Here is a 23,595-nt window from a genome sequence, read left to right as displayed (position 1 = left end):
ACAACACACTGATACACTAACAACATATGTTTTTTGTTTGGCACTACAAATGCACTTCGGACTGACCTGCTGTCCATCATCAGCGACGCGCTACTAAAACAAAAGAGTCAAGAATATAAACAAAATAGAAAAAATTTGCAAAATTATAGCAATTACAAAGCAACATACATATATATGTATTAAATTAAAAAAAAAAAGGGAGGAATTTATGTTCCCGTTGTCAGCATTCATGGCAATCTTGGTTTTTGTGATGTAGAGAGATTCGTAAAACTTTCTTTTGTTGTGCACCGTTTTATTAAATGAAGACCCTCTTCTACAGTGCCCATGCTGTGCTTTGTTGAGCTGTCGTCATTCGTGGTGTGAATATCTATCTTTTGTGGAGTATCTTTTGTGGAGCCCAACATGTTTTTTAATTTGTTGTTGTTTGTGTATACGATTTTCATTTATTCTTTTCAAATATGTTCGTTAAATTATTGGTGATAGCAGGAAAATAACTAAATGATATGCGTGTTAATTTGTTTGTTTTAATTTCTTTATTTTGAGCGAAGAGAGTAGTTTAATTGATTTGTAATGTAAGTTGGAAAGGTTTTTTTTATTGGTTTATCGATGAGTTTCTTGTCACAGCCATTGGTAGTTGCGAGATCAATAACTTTTGTATTAAAAAAAAAAAATTTGCGAAGTTTTTAAGACCAATAATTACGCCTTGTCGGTGCCAAATCCTAGTGTATCCAAAATGTACCGTTTGCCAAAAGTCCATAAGGAAGGAGAAAAGATGCGGAAAACCGTCTCCAATACATCATCACCGTTGGTTCACGTCGCAAATTGGTTGGTAGCTGAGTTGAGCAAGTATGGAAATTTTGAGGGTGACAGCATAAAAAATACCTTCGAATTTGTTAACAGGACCAAAGACAAAGAAATCCATGAAGGTGACATTTTTTCATCCTTCGACGTAACAGCATTGTTTCCGAACATCCCAGTTGATATTGCTATAGTCTCTTCGAAAACACCTGGAAAAGAAACAGGCCAACCCGGATGAAATAAAAGTTTTAATTGAAGCATCGCATATTTGTATGTCCCACATTTGTTTTACCTTCAGAGATAAGCTTTATTCTAATGACTTCGGTACCAGCATGGAAAACCCACTGTCACCACTAATTGCAGAAGCATTAATTACCAAATTCGAAAACGATTTAAAAGCAGAAGGTGTCTTACCTCGAATTTGGATCAGATACGTCGACGATGTGTTTTGCATAATTAAAAACAAGAACTTCAACAGACATTGGACACAATAAACAACAAATACAACAGCGTAAAATTCACATTTGAAGTGAAAGATGAACAAAACTCCATATATTTCTTAGACCTGAAATGCACAAGAGTGAACAATAAAATTTAATACGCTGTATATCGAAAACCCACCTCAACTGACCCTCTAATCACAAGTGATTATTCTGCCCCTATCAAACCAAAATAGCAGCATTTCATTCATTGGTTTATCGCCTTGTCAATTTAGCACTCTCCGTAACTAATTATAAAAACGAGTATACAAAAATTATTTATCTACTACCAATGGCTTTGACAAGAAACTCATCGATAAACTAATAAAAAAACATTCCAACTTACACTACAAAAACAATTTAACTACTCTCTTCGCTCAAAATAAAGAAATTAAAACAAACAAATTAACACGCATACCATTTAGTTATTTTCCTGCTATCACCAATAATTTAACAAACATATTTGAAAAGAAAGAAATGAAAATCGTATACACAAACAACAACAAATTAAAAAACCTGTTGGGCTCAACAAAAGATACTGTCCCAATGCTTGAGTGCAGCGGCATTTACCAAATTAGCTGTCTGGGTTGCGATGCAAAATATGTTGGACAAACTAGAAGGCAAATCTCTGTTCGTTTCAAAGAACACGAAAAGCACGCCAACAACAAATTCATCGGTCCGCAGTAGCAGCGCACATTCAAACCACATATGACGACAGCTCAACAAAGCACAGCATGGGCACTGTAGAAGAGAGTCTTCATTTAATAAAAGCGGTGCACAACAACAGAAAGTTAGACGCTTACGAATATCTCTACATCACAAAAACCAAGATTGCCATGAATGCTGACAACGGGAACATAAATTCCACTCTTTTTTCTTGAATTTAATACATACATATCGACTGGTTTCTGTCTCAACCACGTAATGGCAAAATGTCAAGTTTTCAGGGGAAGCAAAAAACTAATTTTTTGTTTATATATTAATGTATTTGATTATTAGAATATTTACAAATGTAAAATGGAGTCTCTTGACCTTCATTATTAAAAAAAAACTGAAATATTTCAAATATGTGACGTTTTTATTATTCAGTATGTACTTACGAGGTTCTTGTTCTTGCAAAACTTAAAAATATACAAGCATGTACTTGGTTTCAGCTCTTATATTTTTTGCAATGTTATACAACGACTTCTTGTAATATTACGTGATTCCGTAAAATAAAAGGTTTATTTTTTAAACGACAAAAATAAAACTAAATAGTTTTCTTAACATAACTTATACATTCGATACTTATAGTATGAAGTGAATATTTTTTATAAAATGCAAAACGAATGTTCATGAAGAGTCGTGGCATAATTGATCGTAAAATGAGTGATAATCACTTGGAATGAACGCCTTAAAAATTTGTAAATCTCGGAACTTTTTTAAAGGCAGCTTCAATGGTTGCTCATAAAGGCTTTTTATTTCGGTTGGAACTTTTTCGATTTTCATTCGTTGTGGTAATTTTACCCAGTCATCATCATAATCAAGTTTATAAAAACTTCCATATGAGGTATGTTTTAAACATTTAATATCTGCGACGCAAGGGTCGCCTGACTTTAGTCCTGGTCTGATAGATTTTTAAACATTTAAATCAGAATATTTTTTAATAAATGTATGTCCAACATAATGAACCCTATAAGGCCCATGTCTCGTTCGTGCTTCCTTTATAAGCTTGACAAAATCTGCTGGCAAAAATAATTCTTTATTTTTCTTTTTTTTCTCGATATTAGCATGAACGGAGTCGCATTCCATTTGAGTGTGACCGACGGCCAGGTATTTCTGGTATACTTTGGTGGTATACTTCTTTGCAAAATGTATTAATGCATTTGATAAAATTACGTTTCTATTTTGTGCACCGCAGCCATCACTAAACATGCTTATAGGAATATGGTTTTCAGTTACTTCAGTTTCTAAAAAATGTAATATACAAGGCGTAAAAACGTTAGCATCCATTGCACCTTCACCTTCATGCCATACGTAGCAAACTACTTTCGAATCTTTAAAATTATAAATTGTGAACTGGTGACAGGCTAACTTCTGTTTAAGGTATTGGGCTCCTGCAACTATAGATGGGATCATTTGAACAGCCTGAACATCCAACGTGAAGCAATGAATTTCTCATTTAATTGCTCTTCTTTTATCTTCTTCTTTTCGAGCCCTTTTAACCTCAAATGTGTTTGAAAATTTCTCTCATCAATATGCTTATTTTTATAAGCATAACATATATTGCATTGGTCTTTTTTTGGTTTATAAAGTCCGATATTCATTTCATGTGCAACTTTTAGAAACGACTTATAACCCGCTTTTTCAGAATCCGAAATGTGATTCGCATTAATGAAGCTTTCAAATTGTTTGTAAACCTGTTTTATGGACGTATAAGGCAAGTCCATATGTAATTTGTGTGTGTTTTGACGGCAGTAATGGGATGGCATTTTTGGGACATTGTCCAAAAAAGATCGGGCATGTTCTATTATTTTTTAGTTTAAATCATTTGTTTTTTTTTTTACCTACACCGTAACCATTTTTTACTTCTAATGTATTTCGAACCAACCATTCTCCAATATCCAGTGTAGCCAAAAACATTTTTTTTGCAGACTTTAATTGTGTCACCATCAACTTTGAGATGATAAAGCATGGTATACGTTCTCCTGACCGACTCTCCTTCTACGGTTACCTGGAAAAACATTGACAAGTGCATTTATCCAGGATCTTCTCTGCTCCCATGACATTTCTTTCCAGAAATACTTAAAAGCACAGCTCTCTGTAAATCGGATATCGTTGCAAACTTGTTGTTGCCTCTAACATTTGTGCATCGACAACGCTGTTTCAATTTTTTTCAAGCCTTTTTTGCAAACCAATTCTCTCTCTCCTACCTCTCTCTAAACTGAAATAACTTTTTCCTTGTTCCTTCGCTTTTTTTAGTATTTCTCTATTCCATTGTCTTCTATTGTTTTGCCCTTTTTTTGCCTTAGTATTTGACAGCAGCCCTGATATTTCGTCTAGTATGTGCTTGGATGGAGAATATGAACAACCGCTTGACTCTTCAAGAGAATTAACCTCAACGCAACTTGAAAAATCGATTGAGGTGTCAGGAGAAGTGATTTCAACGCTCGAATCGATATCAACAAAAAGTCCGGTTGTGTCGTCTAACTTTTTGTTACTAAAATTGATAGGCCAATCAGAGGTTTCACCCCAATTAAAGTTTCCCGTTTTCTTATCTAGCACCTTCTCTAAATTTTGACTTTTCTCTGCATTATGAAATTCCTCAGGGTTTTCCAACACATTGCGAACCTAAAACGTGTGCAGGTTATAACTTTTCATCTAAAGAATTCATGATCGGAAAATGTGTAGACATATACTAACTTGAGAATGGTGTTTTGTATTGATCGAATGATTGTGAAACTCTTTTTTAGATATCATTTTTAATACGACTTGAATACACGAAAAAAATACTTATTAAATAAAACATAACGGAACTTTAAAATGAACTGGGTTGATAGTGGTCCTCAGTGAAAGAAATGCATTGCTAATGAGTTATTTAAGGGGTTGCTGTGTTCATAAAATTTAAAGTTTTACATACGAGGTTGTCGCAAATGTATTTTTTTTACTAAGTATGTCAAAATCAGGTGTACTTGAGTTTTCACTAAATGTAAGAGCTGTTTTTGTTTCACTTACCATAAAAAATTTTTTTTGAAAAAAAAGGAGTTAAGTGGTTGAGCCAGAAACCAGTCGATATGTATGTTGCAATGGCTATAATTTTGCTAATTTTTTCTATTTTGTTTATATTCTTCACTCTGTTTTAGTAGCGCGTCGCTGATGATGGACAGCAGGTCTATCCGAAATGCATTTGTTGTGCCAAATAAAAAATATATGTTGTTAGTGTATCAGTGTGTTTTTTATTTGACAAGCTTATTTTGTAGTCAATAAAGTGTTGTCAGACTGCAAACCTTAGGTTCGGCTATTTTAATAAATAAATAGTTCTCATAAAGTTTACGCTTTATAGAGTTTTGATACCATGGACACCAGACACACGAACAATACTCTAATATTGTACGTACATACGATGTGTAGAGGGTCGTATTCAGATACGGAGCATTAAACTTCTTAGCCCATCACTTCACGAATCCGAGTATAGCCGATGCTTTGCTTACAACTGATGAAATGGGGATCAAAAAGAACACCTAGATCACTTACAACAGATATACGCTCCAAAGGCGTGCTGTTTAGCGTATACGATGTCAAAATTGGCTTCACTCGGTGAAATGTCATTAGCTCGCATTTCGGGCAGTTCTAAACTAGTAAATTTGAAGTACACCAGCATTGAAATGAGTCCAAGTCTGCCTGTAGAAGCTCCATGCGGGAAGGCTCAGTATGAGTAGCAAACTTTAACATCATCCGCATATATAAGAGTTCGGGAATGTATGAGGTCTTGATGTAAGTCATTTATAAACAAGGTAAAAAGTAATGGACTCAAAGGACTACCCTGAGGCACACCAAGAGTTACATCAAACAACCTTGAAAGACTGTTTTAAACAAAACTTGTTGAGTCCGATTCGCGAGATAGCTTGAGAGCCATACAAGTAAATGCTTCGGACACCCAAATATATAAAGTTTGTAAAGTAAAAGCTCATGATTAACAGAGTGAAAAGCTTTACTTTAGTCAATATAGATCACATCCGTTTGCATATTATTTAAAAATCCATCCCTTACAAAAGAAGTGAACTCTAGCATGTTGATAGTGGTTGATCTACGCCATAAGGACCCGGAGAAAAAATTGGTTTCAAACGTAGACTCCTCTTAAGAGCAGTATTCTTATCAATGACTGGATTACGAACTCAAAGAACAGTACCCAAAACTTGCGAACTCGTTCTGGATACTGTAACAGGTTAAACTCTTACCGATCCACAATCAACTCCGACATACAAAATGTATGCCCCGCTTGCAATGTGTCCCCACATGACACCAACCATATCTTTAATTGTAATGTGGAACCAACGCCTCTAACACCCCTTTCATTATGGTCCACCCCTGTTGAAACAGCAAGTTTCTTTGGACTCCCGTTAGAGGATATTGATGACAATTTGTGATAGGCCGCAACTATTAGGTGGGGCGAAGCACTGCTACAACAACAACAACAGCAACTGGATTAGGAATGCAATTGAAACTTTCCAAGTAGTACTAGCACTGACCGGGTTTAAACGGTTGGATGAGGATGAGTAGGTCGACGAAGTCTGCAAATAATTCCACAATGGATTGTTGAAAAATTGAAATTTATACTGCTTAAGTACAACTTATAACATTGCATATTTAGACAACGTAAGGTGCAAAGAGCAACTGAATATTTAGAAAAATCGGCAGAAGATCCTGATCTCTTGAAACATTTATAAACCCTAGATTTAATGTTATTGAGCCTTATAAGTTGTCTTGAGAACCAAGGTGGTTTACTTGTTCCAACACTAACACAGCGAAGGCGAACAAAGCTTTCAAAGAAGCCGTCAAGAATAAATAAAATAAATGTAAGGCGCGATAACCTCCGAGAGATTTAAGGTCGAGCTTTTCTTCCAACTCGCGTCGTGCTCCTCTTATTTTTGAGACTCCGAACGGCATCTGCAAGGCAGGTGAGTTTTCACTGAGAACTTTTCATGGCAGAAATACACTCGGAGTGCTTGCCAAACACTGCCGAGGGGCGACCCCGCTTAGAAAAATTTTCTTCTAATTGAAAAAACTTGTTTCTAAAATTTTTGATGTGGCTTTACCCAGGGCGTGAACCCAGGATCTCCGGTGTAGTAGGCGCAGCACGCTACCATCACACCACGGCGGTAGCCCTCAAGAATACCGTAGAATAAAGAAGTCGCTGACTCGACGTCGTTACACGAATAAAGATCCGACAAGTCATGAGCATCAATCAATTAGTTGAGCTTTATGAAGTCTGCTTTATAAAAACATCTTGAGCGGGATCGGGATCTTCTGGAAAAGATAAAGGAGAAATACGATTGAGAGCAATACTCACAGATTCACTAACAAATACCAAGTTAAGAATCTTGTTTTTACAATTTAAAACGTTGTTGATCTGTAGGACTGATGTATCTAAGAGATTGTTAAAGAAATCATGCTGACAGGTAGGAGTCAAAGTGTTTGAGTCCGTCAAGCTAATCCAATTTACTGAGGGCAAATAGAAATCATCAAGAACTACTAAGCGATCTTTGTCTCGCAACTGAGAGTACGAGTGGCGAATAGCAATTGTAAATATACATATCCGACCGGGGTGGATATATAGGCTAAACCATCGCAATGAAATCTTTACTGCTATAAACTCAATATCAAATGCGTTGTCCGACAACAAAAACTCGGAATAAAGGCTTGAGTCCACAGCAATGAGAACACCACTTTCCCTAGATATACGATTACGCCGGTGAACGACGTAGTTGTTTGAAAAGCTCAGCATTAAAATTGTCAGGTGTAAAGCAGGTCTCGGTGAAAGCAACCACCTGCACTGTAAAAGCGAAAATTATAAAAAAAAGGTATTTAATTTAGATCGTAAGCCACGATCATTTTGTTAATGAACGACTAGAGGGGTTTCGGGATCTTTTTTGGGACTATTTCAGCATCATTTGGGGACCCTTCCGAAATAATTTCTGGATCCTTCCGAGATCCCGTCGGGGTCTCGTTGAGACTTTTTCAATGCCTGGTTTCCTCGTAAGCGATGCCAGTATATAGCGGCCGTTACATAGCGGTAGAGTACGTTGTCAGAAATGTTGCTATGTAAAAGTAATCATGTGGAAACTAACAAGACGGCGAAGTTAAGCGTAACGTAATATAGCGACTGGGCATAAAATCTTACGGCTGTTCGGCCGGAGTGCGTCTGCTCTTGGAGGTAGGTGGGCGCACCGGGGTCGATCTCAATGGGAGAATGCATATGGAATAGAGAAATAAGCAAATAGACGAGATTTATCGTTATAATATATAGGATTTATTGGGTAAATGTAGAAATATCAATACTTACAATCACCCTTATCGCAAAGTTCACGCGGAAAAGTGTTCGCCTTCACTTCTTTTGTTCGGGTGAACTTTTTCCGCCTATCGGCAATTTCGGGCGAACAAAAGTTCACTTCGAAACAGCTGATGCTCTATTGCGAATTGGCAGTGAACAAATGATTTACTTACAATTGTGTAAATTTTGTAAGCAAGCATATATTTCCTTAAAATACAACAAAAATATAAATAAAAAATTAATAAAATAATGTTTAGTATTGCACTTAGGTTGGTATTGATTGAGCGCGAGGCAAATATATACGTGAAAGCGATTCGGAGGCAATTAAGGGACAGTTCTAACCCTTTAGCTAAATGATTCACTGTAAGCTAAAAATTACTATTTTCAGCACTTTTGAATAACAAGTTAATTTTTTTCAATTAGCTTTCGCCAATATTACAGGCTAAACAAGCTGGCATTCTAATATTTGCTAGTTATTCTTACCAACTCCTTGCCACCATTGAAGCAAAAATTTGGAGTTCCACCAATTGTAAAGTTTGGGTAAATATCTTCGTTTTTTTCGCATAGGGAAAAAGCGTTGGAAAGGAAAAGGAAAGATGAAGTGGGTCTTAGGTAATCTTGTTTCAGTGAGGTGATCAACATTTTGGAACCGTTTGGATACGTTGTCATAAAAAATAGAATTTACATACTTAGCAATACAGGAATTTCACTTTTTTCAACTCAGCTTCCGATTGTGCATTATTTATTGACTTATTTCTAATAATAGAAGCACATATAATTATAAGAGTATCAAATTTCAAAACAAAAAATTAATTACATTTTGTTTTCCTCTCGTTCGCCTGTAAAATATAAGTGAACAAATTTTGGTTTTCCGGCTGTTCATTTCGCCCGAACAAATAGTCGCCGATAAGGTGAAATCTTTTTCGAACCTGAAAAATTGTTTCGCCACCCTCTGCGATAGGGTGAACAAAAACTGTGAATATTTTCGGGTGAAAACAAAACTCGCGATAAGGGTGAATATTACCTGAATAAACGCAAAAATACGGCAGAGATCGTTGGCGGCAGATGTGTACAGGATGGCTGTTAAAATCCAAGAGGCCGGTTGTATAGAAAGCTACAACCGTTGACCCGCAAAATCCTCCGTTTTGGAGGGGAAAGGCAAACACACATCAACCCCGACATGCATATGCATGAGTGCTGGCAAAAAGCACACATACACGTGCATGTACATGCATGCACATGCATGTGGCTGTGATGGTGTGGGTGGTTATAAATTAAGTCGAGTATCGAGTATCGATTTGCAGAGTTGCATTGGAGGGATCCACTCAGATGCGGAAAAGTTAGGCATCCTGCCTAAACATGCCGGCCCCCTTGCGATACGCAACATCGTTTTCCGCCAATGACCTCCGCTGAAACGACGCAAATGGCCGGGAATCCTTTCCGACTTGCTTAGCATGCCACCTGAGCTAAGATGAAAAAATTAGCGGTTATGAACCGATAGAAGTGAATATTTCTTGGCATTGGTTTATACGTAACTCTTAAATATAGAAATTCATAACGTAATATATGTATAGTCGATGGCCAGTAAGGCTAGACGAAGAGGCCGAGGTCTCCGTTCCAGAATGGCACCATTTTTTTTGTTATCCTTTGTTTTTTTTGTTCCGGATGGGGAGGCCGAGGTCTCCGTTCTAGATTTGCAGTTTTTTGGTTGGACGAAGAGGCAGAGGTCTCCGTTCCAGACTCGGGGGTTTTTGAGGTTTTTCTGGGCTGAACGAAGAGGCCGAGGTCTCCGTTCCAGCGTCTAACGTGTCGTATCGCTCTCAGGGCGACTGTGGCATTTTATGGATGTACTGGGGCGAGCGGTCTTGAGGTTGGTTGGGTGAAGCGGAGGTGTTTTATTACAAAACGTATGTTAGGATAGATAAATTAAGTGCATATGCGAAGCATATTATTAAATACAATTTTTTACCAAGCAGAGATGCGTTATTTATATTCACCTGACATAAATTTGCAGATTGTGTCGTGTATTTATTGGTCAGCTGGTAGCTGGTATGGTGAGTTTGTGGCGTGCGAATATATATATACATATATGTATTTGCTTGCCTTTGAAAAAAAACTAGGTCACTGGGGCAGTAGCACACTAAGCCAGTAGAAACAGTTGACTTTTTTCCAATTTCGGGATTTTGTCATGTCGGGATTCTTTAATTTAGGGACTCGGATTGTTTTTGTACCGAACCCTTATAATGACTGTGATGTTTGTTGTTGAAATCAACAAGTCCTGCCCCCCCAGCCAAAAAAAAACAAGCAGTACCGAAGGCAAAAAAATCAAAAAATAAAAAAATTTTGTTTTTTTCTGATGGGAGTTTGCCTTTATTTTTGTGCGTAAGTATTTTTTAGGACTGCCCGAGGCGTCAGTATGGGTTAAAAAATGCCGATCCCGATTTAGTGTTTTTGCGGGTTTACGGTACCCGGTTGCCTCTTTTGATGCAACACTAATATGATATGCCGAACCAAGTAGGCATACATACATACATATGTACATACATTGGTTACAAATGTGCCAGCGGCAGAATACAAAACAAATGAACATTCATACACACCCGTGTATAGAATGTAAAATTCCGATGAATTGAAAGAAACGGTAAAGAAATCTAATGATTTTTTTCGATCTTTCAATTCTTTGACTACGGCGCTTGGAGTACGATGCATGGCTAATGGAGGAGGAAAATAGTAAGTAAATTTTAAGACTAGGGTATTGAATATACTCTTTTATTTCATACCAATAATTAATTTTCTTTTATTTTTAGGTTGCTGGAACTATGGGAGTGGGTCCAAAGAATGGTATGACTAGTGGTGGTCCTATCGGTAGTGCTGGCGGTGCCAGTAGTCATCATATTACCATACCATCAGCGTCTGGCTCTCCGTTAACTCCACAGTCTCCACGGTGGTAGTACACCCGCCGCTGCATCGAGCTACTACGAGCGTTAGACTCAAACCGTACAATAACACACAACAATCCCAATATCATGTGATCCATACAAGTGCAGGTAGTGGACGTGGTGGAGAGTTAAGTACACGATAAAGATTTCCATCATGATGTTACGCTTCAACCTAGCAGTAGTGTATTGTATTTAAAGGTATTACATGAAAATGTGGTTTCTGGTGCTGTCGATGATCAATCAAATGCGGCAGGGGGTGCACGTAACTACGAAAAAAACCCACATTCCAGTAATCATCAAACGGGTAGTGTGGCAATACCATAATGAATAGTGTCGGTATGGATCGTATTGGTATGAATTATACCCAGCAAGTGCTTGGTAGATCACATCACTATTGGAGCCACACGTAGTCCAGCAATCGATGATGGCGGGAGTGGTAGTGGGGGTGGACCACCTCCTGCTAGAAGCATAAGCCTATATGCCAGGATGTATCCTTTTCGGAGGCATCGCATAAATGTACGCTCTTCGATGCTGTGCTCTTTGATAAAGTCCATAAAGGACTACGAATTCTTAGGTGTGTGACGACCCTTTACGTTGTCTAACTCTTTTCAATCAGGGATTGTATCAACGACTGAATTGTTAAATTTGGTGACGCCATTTTCGAGTAAATTTCCCGATCTTTTGAGTGGTTTTACCAAATTTCTTGGACAACCAGTAACGCAACTGTCTTCAGGAAGCGGTGGCGGTGGTGGTTCCAGCATATTCGGTTTAGAAGAAATTCCTATGCTGACGGCACATCGGCAGAGTAATCTCGGCGGCTCCGCAGTAAACAATCGTCAGGGTAATCATCCGGGGGGTGGGTCAGCACAAGCTATCGATTTGGCGTCATGCAAACGGCTTGAAGCCTCCTATTGTGCGTTACCACAATCAATTGTGTCGAAGAAATGCTCGGGACGAAACAGCATTGTTACGCAAATAACTAAATGATAAATGGGTGTCATTTCCTACATGGGCAATCGAGGATTCGACATCTGTACTATCAAGTAAAACCCAAATTGAGGAGTTGATTTACAGGACGAAAGATGAACGCTTCGAATTAGAAGTTATAATTGAAACTAACAGTGCAGCCATTCGTGTTCTCGAGGGAGGGTAACAGCAAGTATCACGCATGTCGCTAGATGATTTGAGGCAATATGGTTTAGACGATTACTTGGGTGGCCCCTCACAGGCTTTGCACCAACGAGCCATATATCATATTATGGTGACAAAACTGGAGAGATAATTCAAGGCTAAAAAAAGGGAATCCGTCTGTTGCTGTGCCAATTGTTCTAGAGCATTTGAAAGTTAAAGAACAGGAATGGCGGGAGGCGCAAAAGTCTTCAAAGAAGTCTGGAGTGGAAAAAAAATAAGTATTATTTGAAGTCACTCGATCATCAAGCAATCAATCTCAAGTCGAACGATATGAAGGCGTTACGTTCCAAAAATCTGTTCAACGAAAATGAAACGTTGCATGATGAGCGTTACGATCACGACGATGAGAAAGGTGAATCGGTTACTGGTCCACATATCGTGTTACTATATAAAGATAAAACCATACTTGAGGATGCTGCGAATTTTAATTCAGCATGTAAGACGTCAGACTGGTCTACAAAAGCAGGACGTTGCTACTGCGATCATAATGCGAACATAATGCAGGTTGTATTTTCAATATAACACATTACGCGTTTACGCAAAAAGTTCTATTTTTAGCCACAGCGATTGCCAACGAGGATTTCAGTGCAGATTGGACAAGAAGCACAAAAAATGAAATACGAAAAGGAGTACCGAGAAAACTTAATTCAGTTCCATCAAATGGAATTCGACGAAAGGCGACAAAGGGCCATTTTCAAAAGGGATGGATGCATTTTTAACCTGTCTCAGTGAGTAGGTGAGTTTGATTGAATAAATTTACACTTAAGCTGTTTGACATAAGTTCCGAAATGTTATTGATTTGATTCAATTACTAGAGGTTTGTTCGTCAAAGAAGACAGATTTTTGACACTCCCAAATTGAAAAATCTGGACGGGTTGCTTTTATGAAGTAAGGAAAACGGAGAATAATTCAATCCCCGTCAGTGAAATGGTAGTAGACAAGTATCTTTGGTAGTATATTAGGAGTAATAATAAATTTGTAAATGCCAAAAGGTTTTGGGGAAATAACTCATTTCCTACTAAATATTTCGTGAATTGATAAAGTCATGTTGGGTTGGTCATTCTTTCAGATTGTTTGAAGAATGCTGCACCATCTCAAAATTTGTTGCCAAAACTCCCTATATGAGCATAAGTTCAATGCATTTTGTCATAAGAGGGAGTTAATGAAAAGCATTCTGAGATGAAGCGTTCTCCAATCTAACTCTAATATAGGGCGGCCAAATCCTGAATTGGAAAATTTTGGACAAATATTTTGAGATAGCAAGATTTTGAACAGGCAGCCGACATGGGGTGATACGCCACTCAGCAGCCGTAATGAACTGACAAAAAAACAAAAAATAGAGAAAATGGCTTATTGCCTTAGAACTTTATATTCCTACCTTAACTTAACAAGAGAGTCCAACTTTTGTGCGATCCTGCTGAACAGGGAGTATTCACCCTTTTATTAAGAAATTTCTGAAAGCTATTGTCCGTCTAAGTCTTCCTGGAAGTGTTCGAGAGATTAATGTTTCGAACATACGGAACGAATCAGTTAACATTCTCAATGAGTGCATTTCGTTATGGTATCTCCATTATTTACTAATGAGATATTTTTTGTTCTACGTGAATCATGTACTAGTCGAGTTTTTTGACGTTGAACGATGAATTTTGATTTGGCTTAGGTTTCGAATGTTCATAGTTTTACGAAAGTCCACAATTTCATGGTTTCCGTACTTTTCATAAACCCTCTTGTGACCGAATCATGGACTCCACTAAGCAAAGTTCTGTAAAACGATGCTAACCCATATTTAGAATATGGCTGTCCCTACTCATTAAGTAAAATTCGCTTGGCCTCGTGCTTTTGGCCGAGTGTATTCATGTTCTCTGGCAGACAGTAGATCTGCGTTAGGGTTCTGGTGTCCTCGTTCTGGGATAACGAGTGAGTTGGGGTTGTTTGTTGTGACCTCGTTCGGGTGAAGGAGAGCTGGTTTGATTTTTTTGAAAGTAGGGATATGGAGGAACGGAGGGATTGTAGGAGGAGCTCTTAGCCTTCTCACAAACCCGTCTCTTCCGCTGGAAGAAGGATCAGTTTGACCAAAGGTCGTCTGACTTGACCCTTCTCGGTTTTGAGGTCGACTACGCATACTCGGTCATCTTCGCTGGGGTGTACGTTGACAACTCGACCTAACCTCCATTCATTCGGAGATAAGTTGTCCTCTTTGAGGACAGCGTTGTAGTGTATCAACAAGCGTGTTTATGAGCTTGTGTTTTGATTTTTGAGTATCACTAAAATAATTTTACCACCAAAGTGTATCACCAAGCGTGTATATATTGGTTTTGTACGGATGTGGACTGTATATAGGCGCTAGTTCCTTGTTACGGGAAGATAGGACCAAATGTTCGGCCGTGGTGCGTCTGCTCCTGGAGGTAGGTGGGCGCACCGGGGTCGATCTCAATGGGAATATGCGTATGGAATAGAGAAATAAGCAAATATACGAGATTTCTCGTTATAATATATAGGATTTATTGGGTAAATGTAGAAATATCAATAGTTACAATATTACCTGAATAAACGCAAAAATACGGCAGAGATCGCTGGCGGCAGATGTGTACAGGATGGCTGTTAAAATCCAAGAGGCCGGTTGTATAGAAAGCTACAACCTTTTACCCGCAAAATCCTCCGTTTTGGAGGGGAAAGGCACCCACACATCAACCCCGACATGCATATGCATGAGTGCTGACAAAAAGCACACATACACGTGCATGTACATGCATGCACATGCATGTGGCGATGATGGTGTGGGTGGTTATAAATTAAGTCGAGTATCGAGTATCGATTTGCAGAGTTGCATTGGGGGGATCGCACTCAGATGCGGAACAGCTAGGCATCCTGCCTAAACACGGCCGTCGAGATCGTAGAAACTCGTTTACTAACGTTTTTTGCCACCGCTATTGTGAACATTTTGTCAAATAATTGAAACTATTTTTAAAAGAACATTTTTGAATAAACATTTTTTCTTGTACGTTTATTTAAAGAAAATAATAAAAAACACCCAAAAATTAAAAAAAAAATTTTGCGAAGAATCTGCTGTAACTGCTCGTAGTTTCCAACAAAGCGGTGCCGCTGAAAACGGAGTGTATGCCGGCCGCTCTTTGGCGGTCGTAACATAGCGGCACCTTGCCTTTTACGACAGACAAACCTACTGCGGTATATTCTGAGCCTTATTAACCAGTGTTATTCCTCAAAAATTCTCATATTGAGATTGAACAAAAATTGATGTGCGTTTTGCAATTTGAATATGATGTGATAACGGAAACTTCATTACATGCTAGTTATTTAAATTAAACGACTTACGAAAAACGAATGGTATGCCGCCACGTATTGCTTTTTTCCCATCAAATGAAGCAAGTTTACTGCAAATAAAAAAAATATGTGTATCTGTAGTTGATGCAGTGTTGGTACAATTTGGGAAAAATCTCTTCTGTTCTGGGACCCTCATCGAAAAAATGAGCATGTGGAAAAAGGACAGATTTTTGCATATTATTTAAATGTAGAGATTTTTCAACTAAATACAATTCTAAAGACAATTTTTATTTTCCAACTTCATTAAAAGTAGAAAAATTTAATGTATTCGTGTCACATGCCAATGGAGATTCCGAAAGAATTTTTTCTATAGTTACAGACTAAATCGCTTCATTAGCTAGCATAGTTCATTTATTTGAGTCAACCTCTGGGGAGTTTTCTTGGTCCGTATCACGCTCAATTCTCACGGGTATGCTTTGGATCATTGGGAGGCTTGAGAAGCAGAGTTCCTGCTATTTTTGTACACATGAGTTATGATAGGCAGATGACATAAGGCTAAAGGCCAAGCAGCGACATCTATTTTTGAAAAAGGAGGTTTCTTAAAGCAGTGTGGCCAAACCTAAGCCCAGAAATTAAGAAATTATCTAGCTCGCAAATTGAACCATACTTCTATCTGGATTTATCGGGCTCAAATCTTCGTTGAAGCATTTGCATGCAATATTAACTAAACTATAGCGTCCTGGCAAAGAGGATAGATTAAAAAAAGAACCACCAGTGCGAGTAACTCGCTGGAAAACAAAAAGTTCATGCCGAATGTTTTCTATGAGGGAGTTTTTAAAATTGCTTCCCTTTATTCATGCGGTGTAGTCACCTTGTGAAATTATGATTTTTGGAAAGATAGTTAATTAGTTAATTGAATACAATTGTTAAAATAAACACAAATACGCCATGAAAATTTATTGAAGACCTTTTTTGCATGTCTCGCTAAAAATAAACCAGCGACTACCTCATAGAAAACAACGAGCAATTGGCTACAAGTAGCAAACTGACGTCTCTTATTTTAATCTGTTCTCTTTGGTTCTATTGCCTGTGCGATCACGCCTGTTACTCAAAAATACTTTTGACACTGCTGGAAAGGGAGCAGACTTCTTTCACATGGTGATGGAAGAAAACAATGAAACAAATGTACCAGATCGCCAAAAGCTATTAAAGATTAAACAGCTCCATACTTTTCCTATACATTTTGAAATCAGTTTCTTCATTCTACCAGAAAATTATGTCGAATTTAGAGCGGCTTTTACCACCGTTGATGTATTTTATGTTTATTGTAATACATTTTCTTGAACCTTCTTATTTATAGTCAACATTTTGTTGCATTTCTTCTTATATTGTCAAATTTAACTGAATACAAATTTTAGAAAAAAATTTGAGACAGAGGGAAAATTGCGGATTTTTTTATAGTGTAGTTAAATATTTCTTTCGCAAATTTGTAAGATGTCAGAACACTGTTGTTTAAATTAAATTCTATTTATATGAAGGAATCAAGCTATTTATATCAAAGGCGGCAGTGTATGTAATCAGAAAGGTCACTGCTTGTTTACACCAAGAGCAGAACTCTGATATCTTAACCCCAAGTTTATATTAATTCGATTCGTGTTTGGAACTTATACCCAGCTAGATTAAGGCTTGTTACTCCTACACTGCAATTTAAAAAAACAAAAGAAAATAAAAAAATGTTAAGCACTTCCTTTATATAAATGGACAAAAATCAGCCATAAATGTCTCCTTACACAAAGATGTGTTCTTGCTGAACTTTGATTTTAAAATTTTTACATAGAAATTGTAAAAATATTTATGAGATATAAAAAAAAACTTGGAGCGCACATTACTTGGATTGGAAAGTTGGCAGGCAGGGAATTAGGAGGATTACAATGCTTGTGTCAAAATTTTAAAATCAGAGTTCAGCAAGAATATGTCTTTGTATAAGGACACATTTTTCGCTGATTTTATACAAAGGAAATGCTTAAAATATTTTTATGTTCTACTTTTTAGTTCTAGGTGAAAAAGTGTAGTGCCTTATCTATAACAAGGCGAAAAACTTACTTTTATTAATTCAGAATGCATTTAATACTTGTTATGAACTGATTGGAAGTGTTGACTAGGAGAAACTTTCGATTACCGGATTACCGGAAGATGTCGGCTCGGAATCAACTCAATAACTCAACACTGCGCAGACTTCCGCTGCCTTAATAAAATTCATAATGCATGCAAAGTACACCATCAATTAAAATAATGTAGGTAGGTACCTCAGTCCCAGCGCAACGAATCGAAAATTTATTTAAGTCCATAATTCCTAGTCTAGCACAAACTAGAATTCATTTAAAAATCGATTGAAAATTTTTGCCTGTTTTGTATATATTTTCTAAATATCTCTACGTATCTCTAACTCTGGCACATTAAGTAAAATTTTCAATGCTAAGTATTGAATTTTCAAAGGAATCTAAGCTTTGTTCAAAAATTCAGGTTTCTAGCTATATAGAAGCTATTTAAAACTCATCCGCAAAATTTTCCAAATTCCAACGAGATTTCTAAATATCTTGTTCTGTGCACCACCTATCGGGGTTTTTTCTCCCCTTTTATGTATTGTCACCGACTTCTCAACTACATATGAAGATTGTAGCTCAGTGGGAAGTCTTTTAAAAATTAAACGCGAGATTCCCCCCGTTCCATAAGATTTTTCTTAAGGTATTATGTTTTATACTGTCACCGGCCTCTGAATGCAGTTGGAAATTTCAAATCTCTAGCTTATCGCGAAGTAACTTAAAAGACGGTTTCAAATTTCCAAATTTCCAAATTCTCATCTAATTATTTCGATCCGTGCGCCACCTAACAGATTTTTCTCCTTTTGTTCCTTTGTGATGGTGTCTTAACCTACCTGTGAAGTTTCACGTTTGTAGCTTAATGAAAAGTTACCTAAAAATCGATCCCAAGATTCCCTCCCTTCCGTTCGAATTTTCTAAATATCACAATCCGTGCGCCCCTTAGCGAAAGTGTTTGTCATGCGTTTTATACTGTCATCGGCCTCTGAATTAAGTTTGAAATTTCAAATCTCTAGCTCCAAATACTCAGCTAATTATTTCGATCCGTGCGCCACGGAATTTTTTCCTTTTGTTCCTTTGTCACGGTGTCTTAAACCACGTGTGAAGTTTCACGATTGCAGCTCAATGTGAAGTTACTTAAAAATCGATTGCTTATGTGTGCCGATTCTTTTTTCTCGGAGTTTTTCCAACATTTATTTAAAAATATTTTAATTTTTATCGATTTAAAAATGTCACGATAATTATTTAATTACAATATGACAATATGAAAAAAATTCATGGCAAGAAACAAATATTACAAAGAAAAATCAATGTCAACTATAACTATTATAATGAATCATTTTACAAATTTGATTGTGAAAAATTTATTTGTACTTTTGGTTATCGTAAAACGACAGAATACTTTGGTTGCCGAGGTTTTTTATATCCATGGCGGCCGCCGTGGTGTGGTGGTAGCGTGCTCCGCGTACCACACCGAAGATCCTGGGTTCACGCCCACCCAAAGCAACATTAAAATTTTAGAAACAAGTTTTTTCAATTAAGAGAACGTTTTTCTAAAAGCGGTCGTCCCTCGCAAGTGATTTGGCAAGCACTCCGAGTGAATTTCTGCCCTGAAAAGCTTCTCAGTGAAAGCTCCTCTGCCTTGCATTTGCCGTTCGGAGTCGGCATAAAACATATAGATCCAGTCCTGAAAATTTGTTGGAAAAGTTTAAAGGAGTACGACATAAATTGTAAAAGAAACTCGGTATAAAATCTCTTCGGAGGTTATCGCGCCTTAAATTTATTTTATTATTATTCATTACGAACCTAAACTTATTTTGATTGAAAGAGATCCGCTTGGTTTATTGTTGCTATGATGTGCAATAGGGTGTGGTTGAATATTTTGCATTATTTATTTAATAATTGGCTGGCCTCTCTTCCAAAAGAGAAGATTTTATTTCCTTTCCCACATGTGTGCGGATGTAAATCGCTGCGCAATATGCTTTTTCCGAAGCATCACAGAACCCGTGGATTTGGGTGTCTTGCCCTGGAACGACATTAACCCATCGAGAGATTTCGATATGGCAAATGGCTGGCAGATTTTCTGCGAAATGTTGCCATTTTGATAATGTTGCGGGCTTGGCGCTTTCATCCCAATCGCTGCCATCCAGCCAGATTTCTTAGAGAAGCATCTTGGCTTGGATCATAACTGGCGACAGCCATCCTACCGGGTCAAAAATTTTTGCAACAGAAGATAAAATTTTTCGCTTTGTGACTGCATTTTGGGTGTATTCCGGCAGAATGGTGTATGAAAATTTATCCGTGAGCGCGTTCCATCGAATGCCAAGAGTTTTGGTATTGGAAGTGCTCTAAAATTTTAAGAAGTTGGAGTCTAGAAGATCCTCCTTCGGAAACTGTTCTAATATGGCTGGGTGATTAGCCGTTAATTTCTTTAATATGAAACCGGCTGATTTTAGGGCTTTTATCACTTGAACGAATGGTTCAGTAGCGTTACCGATGGTGTGACTTCCTGATAGGAGTCGTCGACATACGTTTGCGTCTTGAGAATTGAGAATTGTTGCAGCCAAGGGGCATATCGTTTTCGTGTTATCTGATAGTTGATGCAACGTACGAATAGCGAGATATGTTGCGCAATTGACGCCGAATGTAACTAAGGCATGACGTAGCTGAATGCGTTTGTAACACTTCAATCATCGTAGGAGTACGGGTTCAAATCCCACTCCCGGGAGAAAAGGCTTTGAAGAGATTTACAAGGTATAATCGAAACAGCTGTTGCCTTGTCCGTCCTGCTGTCACGTTGTTTAAATTTTTCCCAAATTATTAAATAAATTATAAAATTTAAAAAAATTGCTTCAAATAAATGTTTTCATACATTTAAAGCAATAAGGTTAATCCGCGCTTAAAACTCATATAAGCAACCGTTTTTAGTTGGCTGATTGCGAAATAGGATTCGCTGAAAATATTTATCGTCCACATACTTATGCATGCGCCACTGTAAAATTAGTAGCATGAGATCTAGTTAGAGTTGGGCCAGTGTATAACACGTCATTCAGGGATTTGCCTGTCCCAGATTTTTCAGAGGCGTTGAAAACCACACGAACTTTGGTGGTGACCTTATCTCGTTTGACTTCCGCATGATGTGGCAAGTAGAATGAGAAGACCTTACCATTCGAAGTTATTTCGTATGGGTCGGTAGATTCCACGTGATCAAGGTCGAGATATTCTTGCAACACATTGTTGTACATTGTACCTAACTCCCCCTTTTTCTGAAGCGTTCGCATCATACTGAAAAAATGCTGGAGGGCAGCCGGGCGGGGTTTGCCGAGAGAGAGTTTTTCAGGAAACTCTTCCTTGAATGGAAGTCGAAATATGTATCGACCGTTTGGTGCATGCGTCGTGGTTATTGCGTATATCTGCTCACACGCTTTATCCTCGGCGGATATCTGTGGAGGTTGTGGAATTCCCTCCTCTTCCCAAAATTTTCTCAATTGAGAACTGAGCGTCTCGTTTGACACTTTTTGGACTTGTGTCGAAAATGACACCACATTTTCAGTTATTGGACCACTGAGAACCCAACCAAAAATGGTTTGTTGCGCAAGTATGCTACCGCACACCTTTTTTATACCCTCAAGCAGAATTTGTGGAAGTATGTCGATGCCTATGACCATGTCAGTCTAACCTGATATGTGGCAACTGGGATCAGCGAGCTCAAGGATTTTGAACTGCTCCCAGAATTTGCGACTGATGGTGGATGTTGGCAGATTCTTTGTAAGGTGCGGCAATACAATGGCATGAGCCTTTATCATTTTCATGGCCTTGGATGCAACCAGTGCCAAAGAACAAAGTTTGGATGACTTTTGTACGACTTGTCCACCCATGCCAGAGATTTCTAACATTGAATGTTCGAATGGTAGTTTCAACCGTTGTTGAACTTTCGGAGAAATGAAAGTTTTTTCCGAGCCCCGATCGATAAGGGCCCTCAGTTGAAATAATTCACCTTCTTATTCGACTGCGACCATAGCAGTAGGAAGGAGAATTCGGTTATCATTGGCTGCATGCAATAATTCAACCGGTGCGTGTTTTAAGCAACACGGTAGCTCGCTAGAATCGGAGCTATTCTGCGTTTGTCGAACGGGATGCATTCGTTTGCGGGGTGGAACGAGGAGCTTGTGGTTTCGCATGCAACAGCGTGTGATGCCGTTGATGACATGTCGAACATGACCACGTGCACTCATTAATGATATGAGCGCTGCTATGGCAGTTTGTACACTAGCTTGTTTTACGAACTGTGTCCGGTTTTGCACAGACATTCGCTTGAATTGTGGACAGAATCTAATAAGATGCGGGGAGTTGCAATAATGGCAAGTTTCCTTTGCAGATTCTGCCACAAGTATTTGCGTCCTGTTGAAGGACCTGTTTTGCGCAGAATATAGATGAGCGACTGGTTTTTGTTTGCTTTGGCTTGGTTGAAGCCTATTGCCTCTTTCAGTGGCTTCATATCTCGACGTGAAGACGTCGTTCATTTGTGACCATGAGGGTAAGTCTCTTCGCGAAGAGAGAGATTATTCCCAAAGTGACAGGGTTTTTTCGGGGAGTTTTGGTGAACAAATGTACACCAGAATCGGATCCCAACTGTCTGTGGTAACTCCTTGGGAGTGAAGGACTGATATGCAACTGTTGATTGTATTTTGCAATCTCTGAAGTTTATTTTTTTTCGATACTACTAAAAATTCGATTTAAATAAAATGCCCAACGGTGACGATAGTAATTCCAACATTAACCAGTAGTTCTTGGGTCGAAAAAAGCTCCTAATTTTTGCCCCGAACTTGTAAATTTGTGGTTTGCTCAGCTCGAGGCTCAGTCTGTGGTTCACAGTGTTAGTACTGAAATCGACAAGTTTAATTACGCCGTGTCACTAATTGATACACGCTACGCCGTTGAGGTTTAAACCCTTATCATTATACTCCCTACATCTAAACTCTACAAAGAACTCGAAAAAGTTTTGGCCAGTTGCTTTACGAAGCCCGAGAAAGCTAAACTTCGCCAACTGCTTGATGGTGAACAAATCGGCGAAGGAAACCGTCACAATTATTCATAGACCTAAAATCTATAGCGCCTAACGTACACGAAGCAGTAGTTAAAACAAAATGGTTTTCCGGGCTGCCCGAGCAAACACATCCCCTTGTCACTCTCCAAACCAACGCTTCAATAGAGGAGCAATTACGGATGGCCGACAAGTTGCACGAGATCGTAAAAGTACACGTTGCTTCCACTTCGTCGGAACATTCAGCCATGGGGTAGAAAATTAAAGCACTCAGCCAGCAAATTGAAGCACTCACAAAGCAATTAAACCACAGTCGAGGAAAGTACATTTCTCGCAACCATCACAGCTCTAAAAATCGCAGTTATTCAAGTAAAGTGTAAATAAATCTACTGGTACGTGTTGGTATCATAATAGATTCGGTAGCCAAGCACGTAAATCCGCCCCAAGGTGCACATTTAAGGGAAACGCCAACCAGAATCTCTAGAGGCGGATAGTGATTCTGTAACTTCTTCACGTCGTCAGTTCGTTAAAGACCGAGCGCCTGGCACACAATATCTCGTGGACACTGGCTCGGATCACTCTGTTTATCCAAGCGGCTTGTTAAAGAAAGCCTCTCGTAGTCCCATTGGTTACCAACTCTACGCAGCTAATGGAACACTAATCCATACGTACGACCTTATAATTATAGCACCCGATCTCGGACTTAGGCGAGACTTCACTTGGAAATTTATTT

General features: G+C 38.3%; 1 protein-coding gene across 10 annotated transcripts in view; it reads right to left on the bottom strand.

The window, feature by feature from the left end:
* LOC137240104 (uncharacterized) overlaps positions 1-23,595 on the bottom strand; it is a 1,657,600-nt gene that overhangs the window by 1,171,746 nt on the left and 462,259 nt on the right. For all 10 annotated transcript variants that reach the window (XM_067766027.1, XM_067766030.1, XM_067766026.1 and 7 more), the window contains one exon: positions 15,771-15,829. In XM_067766027.1, the coding sequence (XP_067622128.1) occupies positions 15,771-15,829 (59 nt within the window). The remainder of the gene's footprint in view (positions 1-15,770; positions 15,830-23,595) is intronic.

This window comes from Eurosta solidaginis, chromosome 2 (assembly GCF_040869045.1).
Source record: "Eurosta solidaginis isolate ZX-2024a chromosome 2, ASM4086904v1, whole genome shotgun sequence".
In the NCBI taxonomy this organism is placed as follows: domain Eukaryota; kingdom Metazoa; phylum Arthropoda; class Insecta; order Diptera; family Tephritidae; genus Eurosta; species Eurosta solidaginis.
Note: the sequence above shows the minus strand (reverse complement) of the source record. Positions and strands in the feature narration are given on the sequence as shown.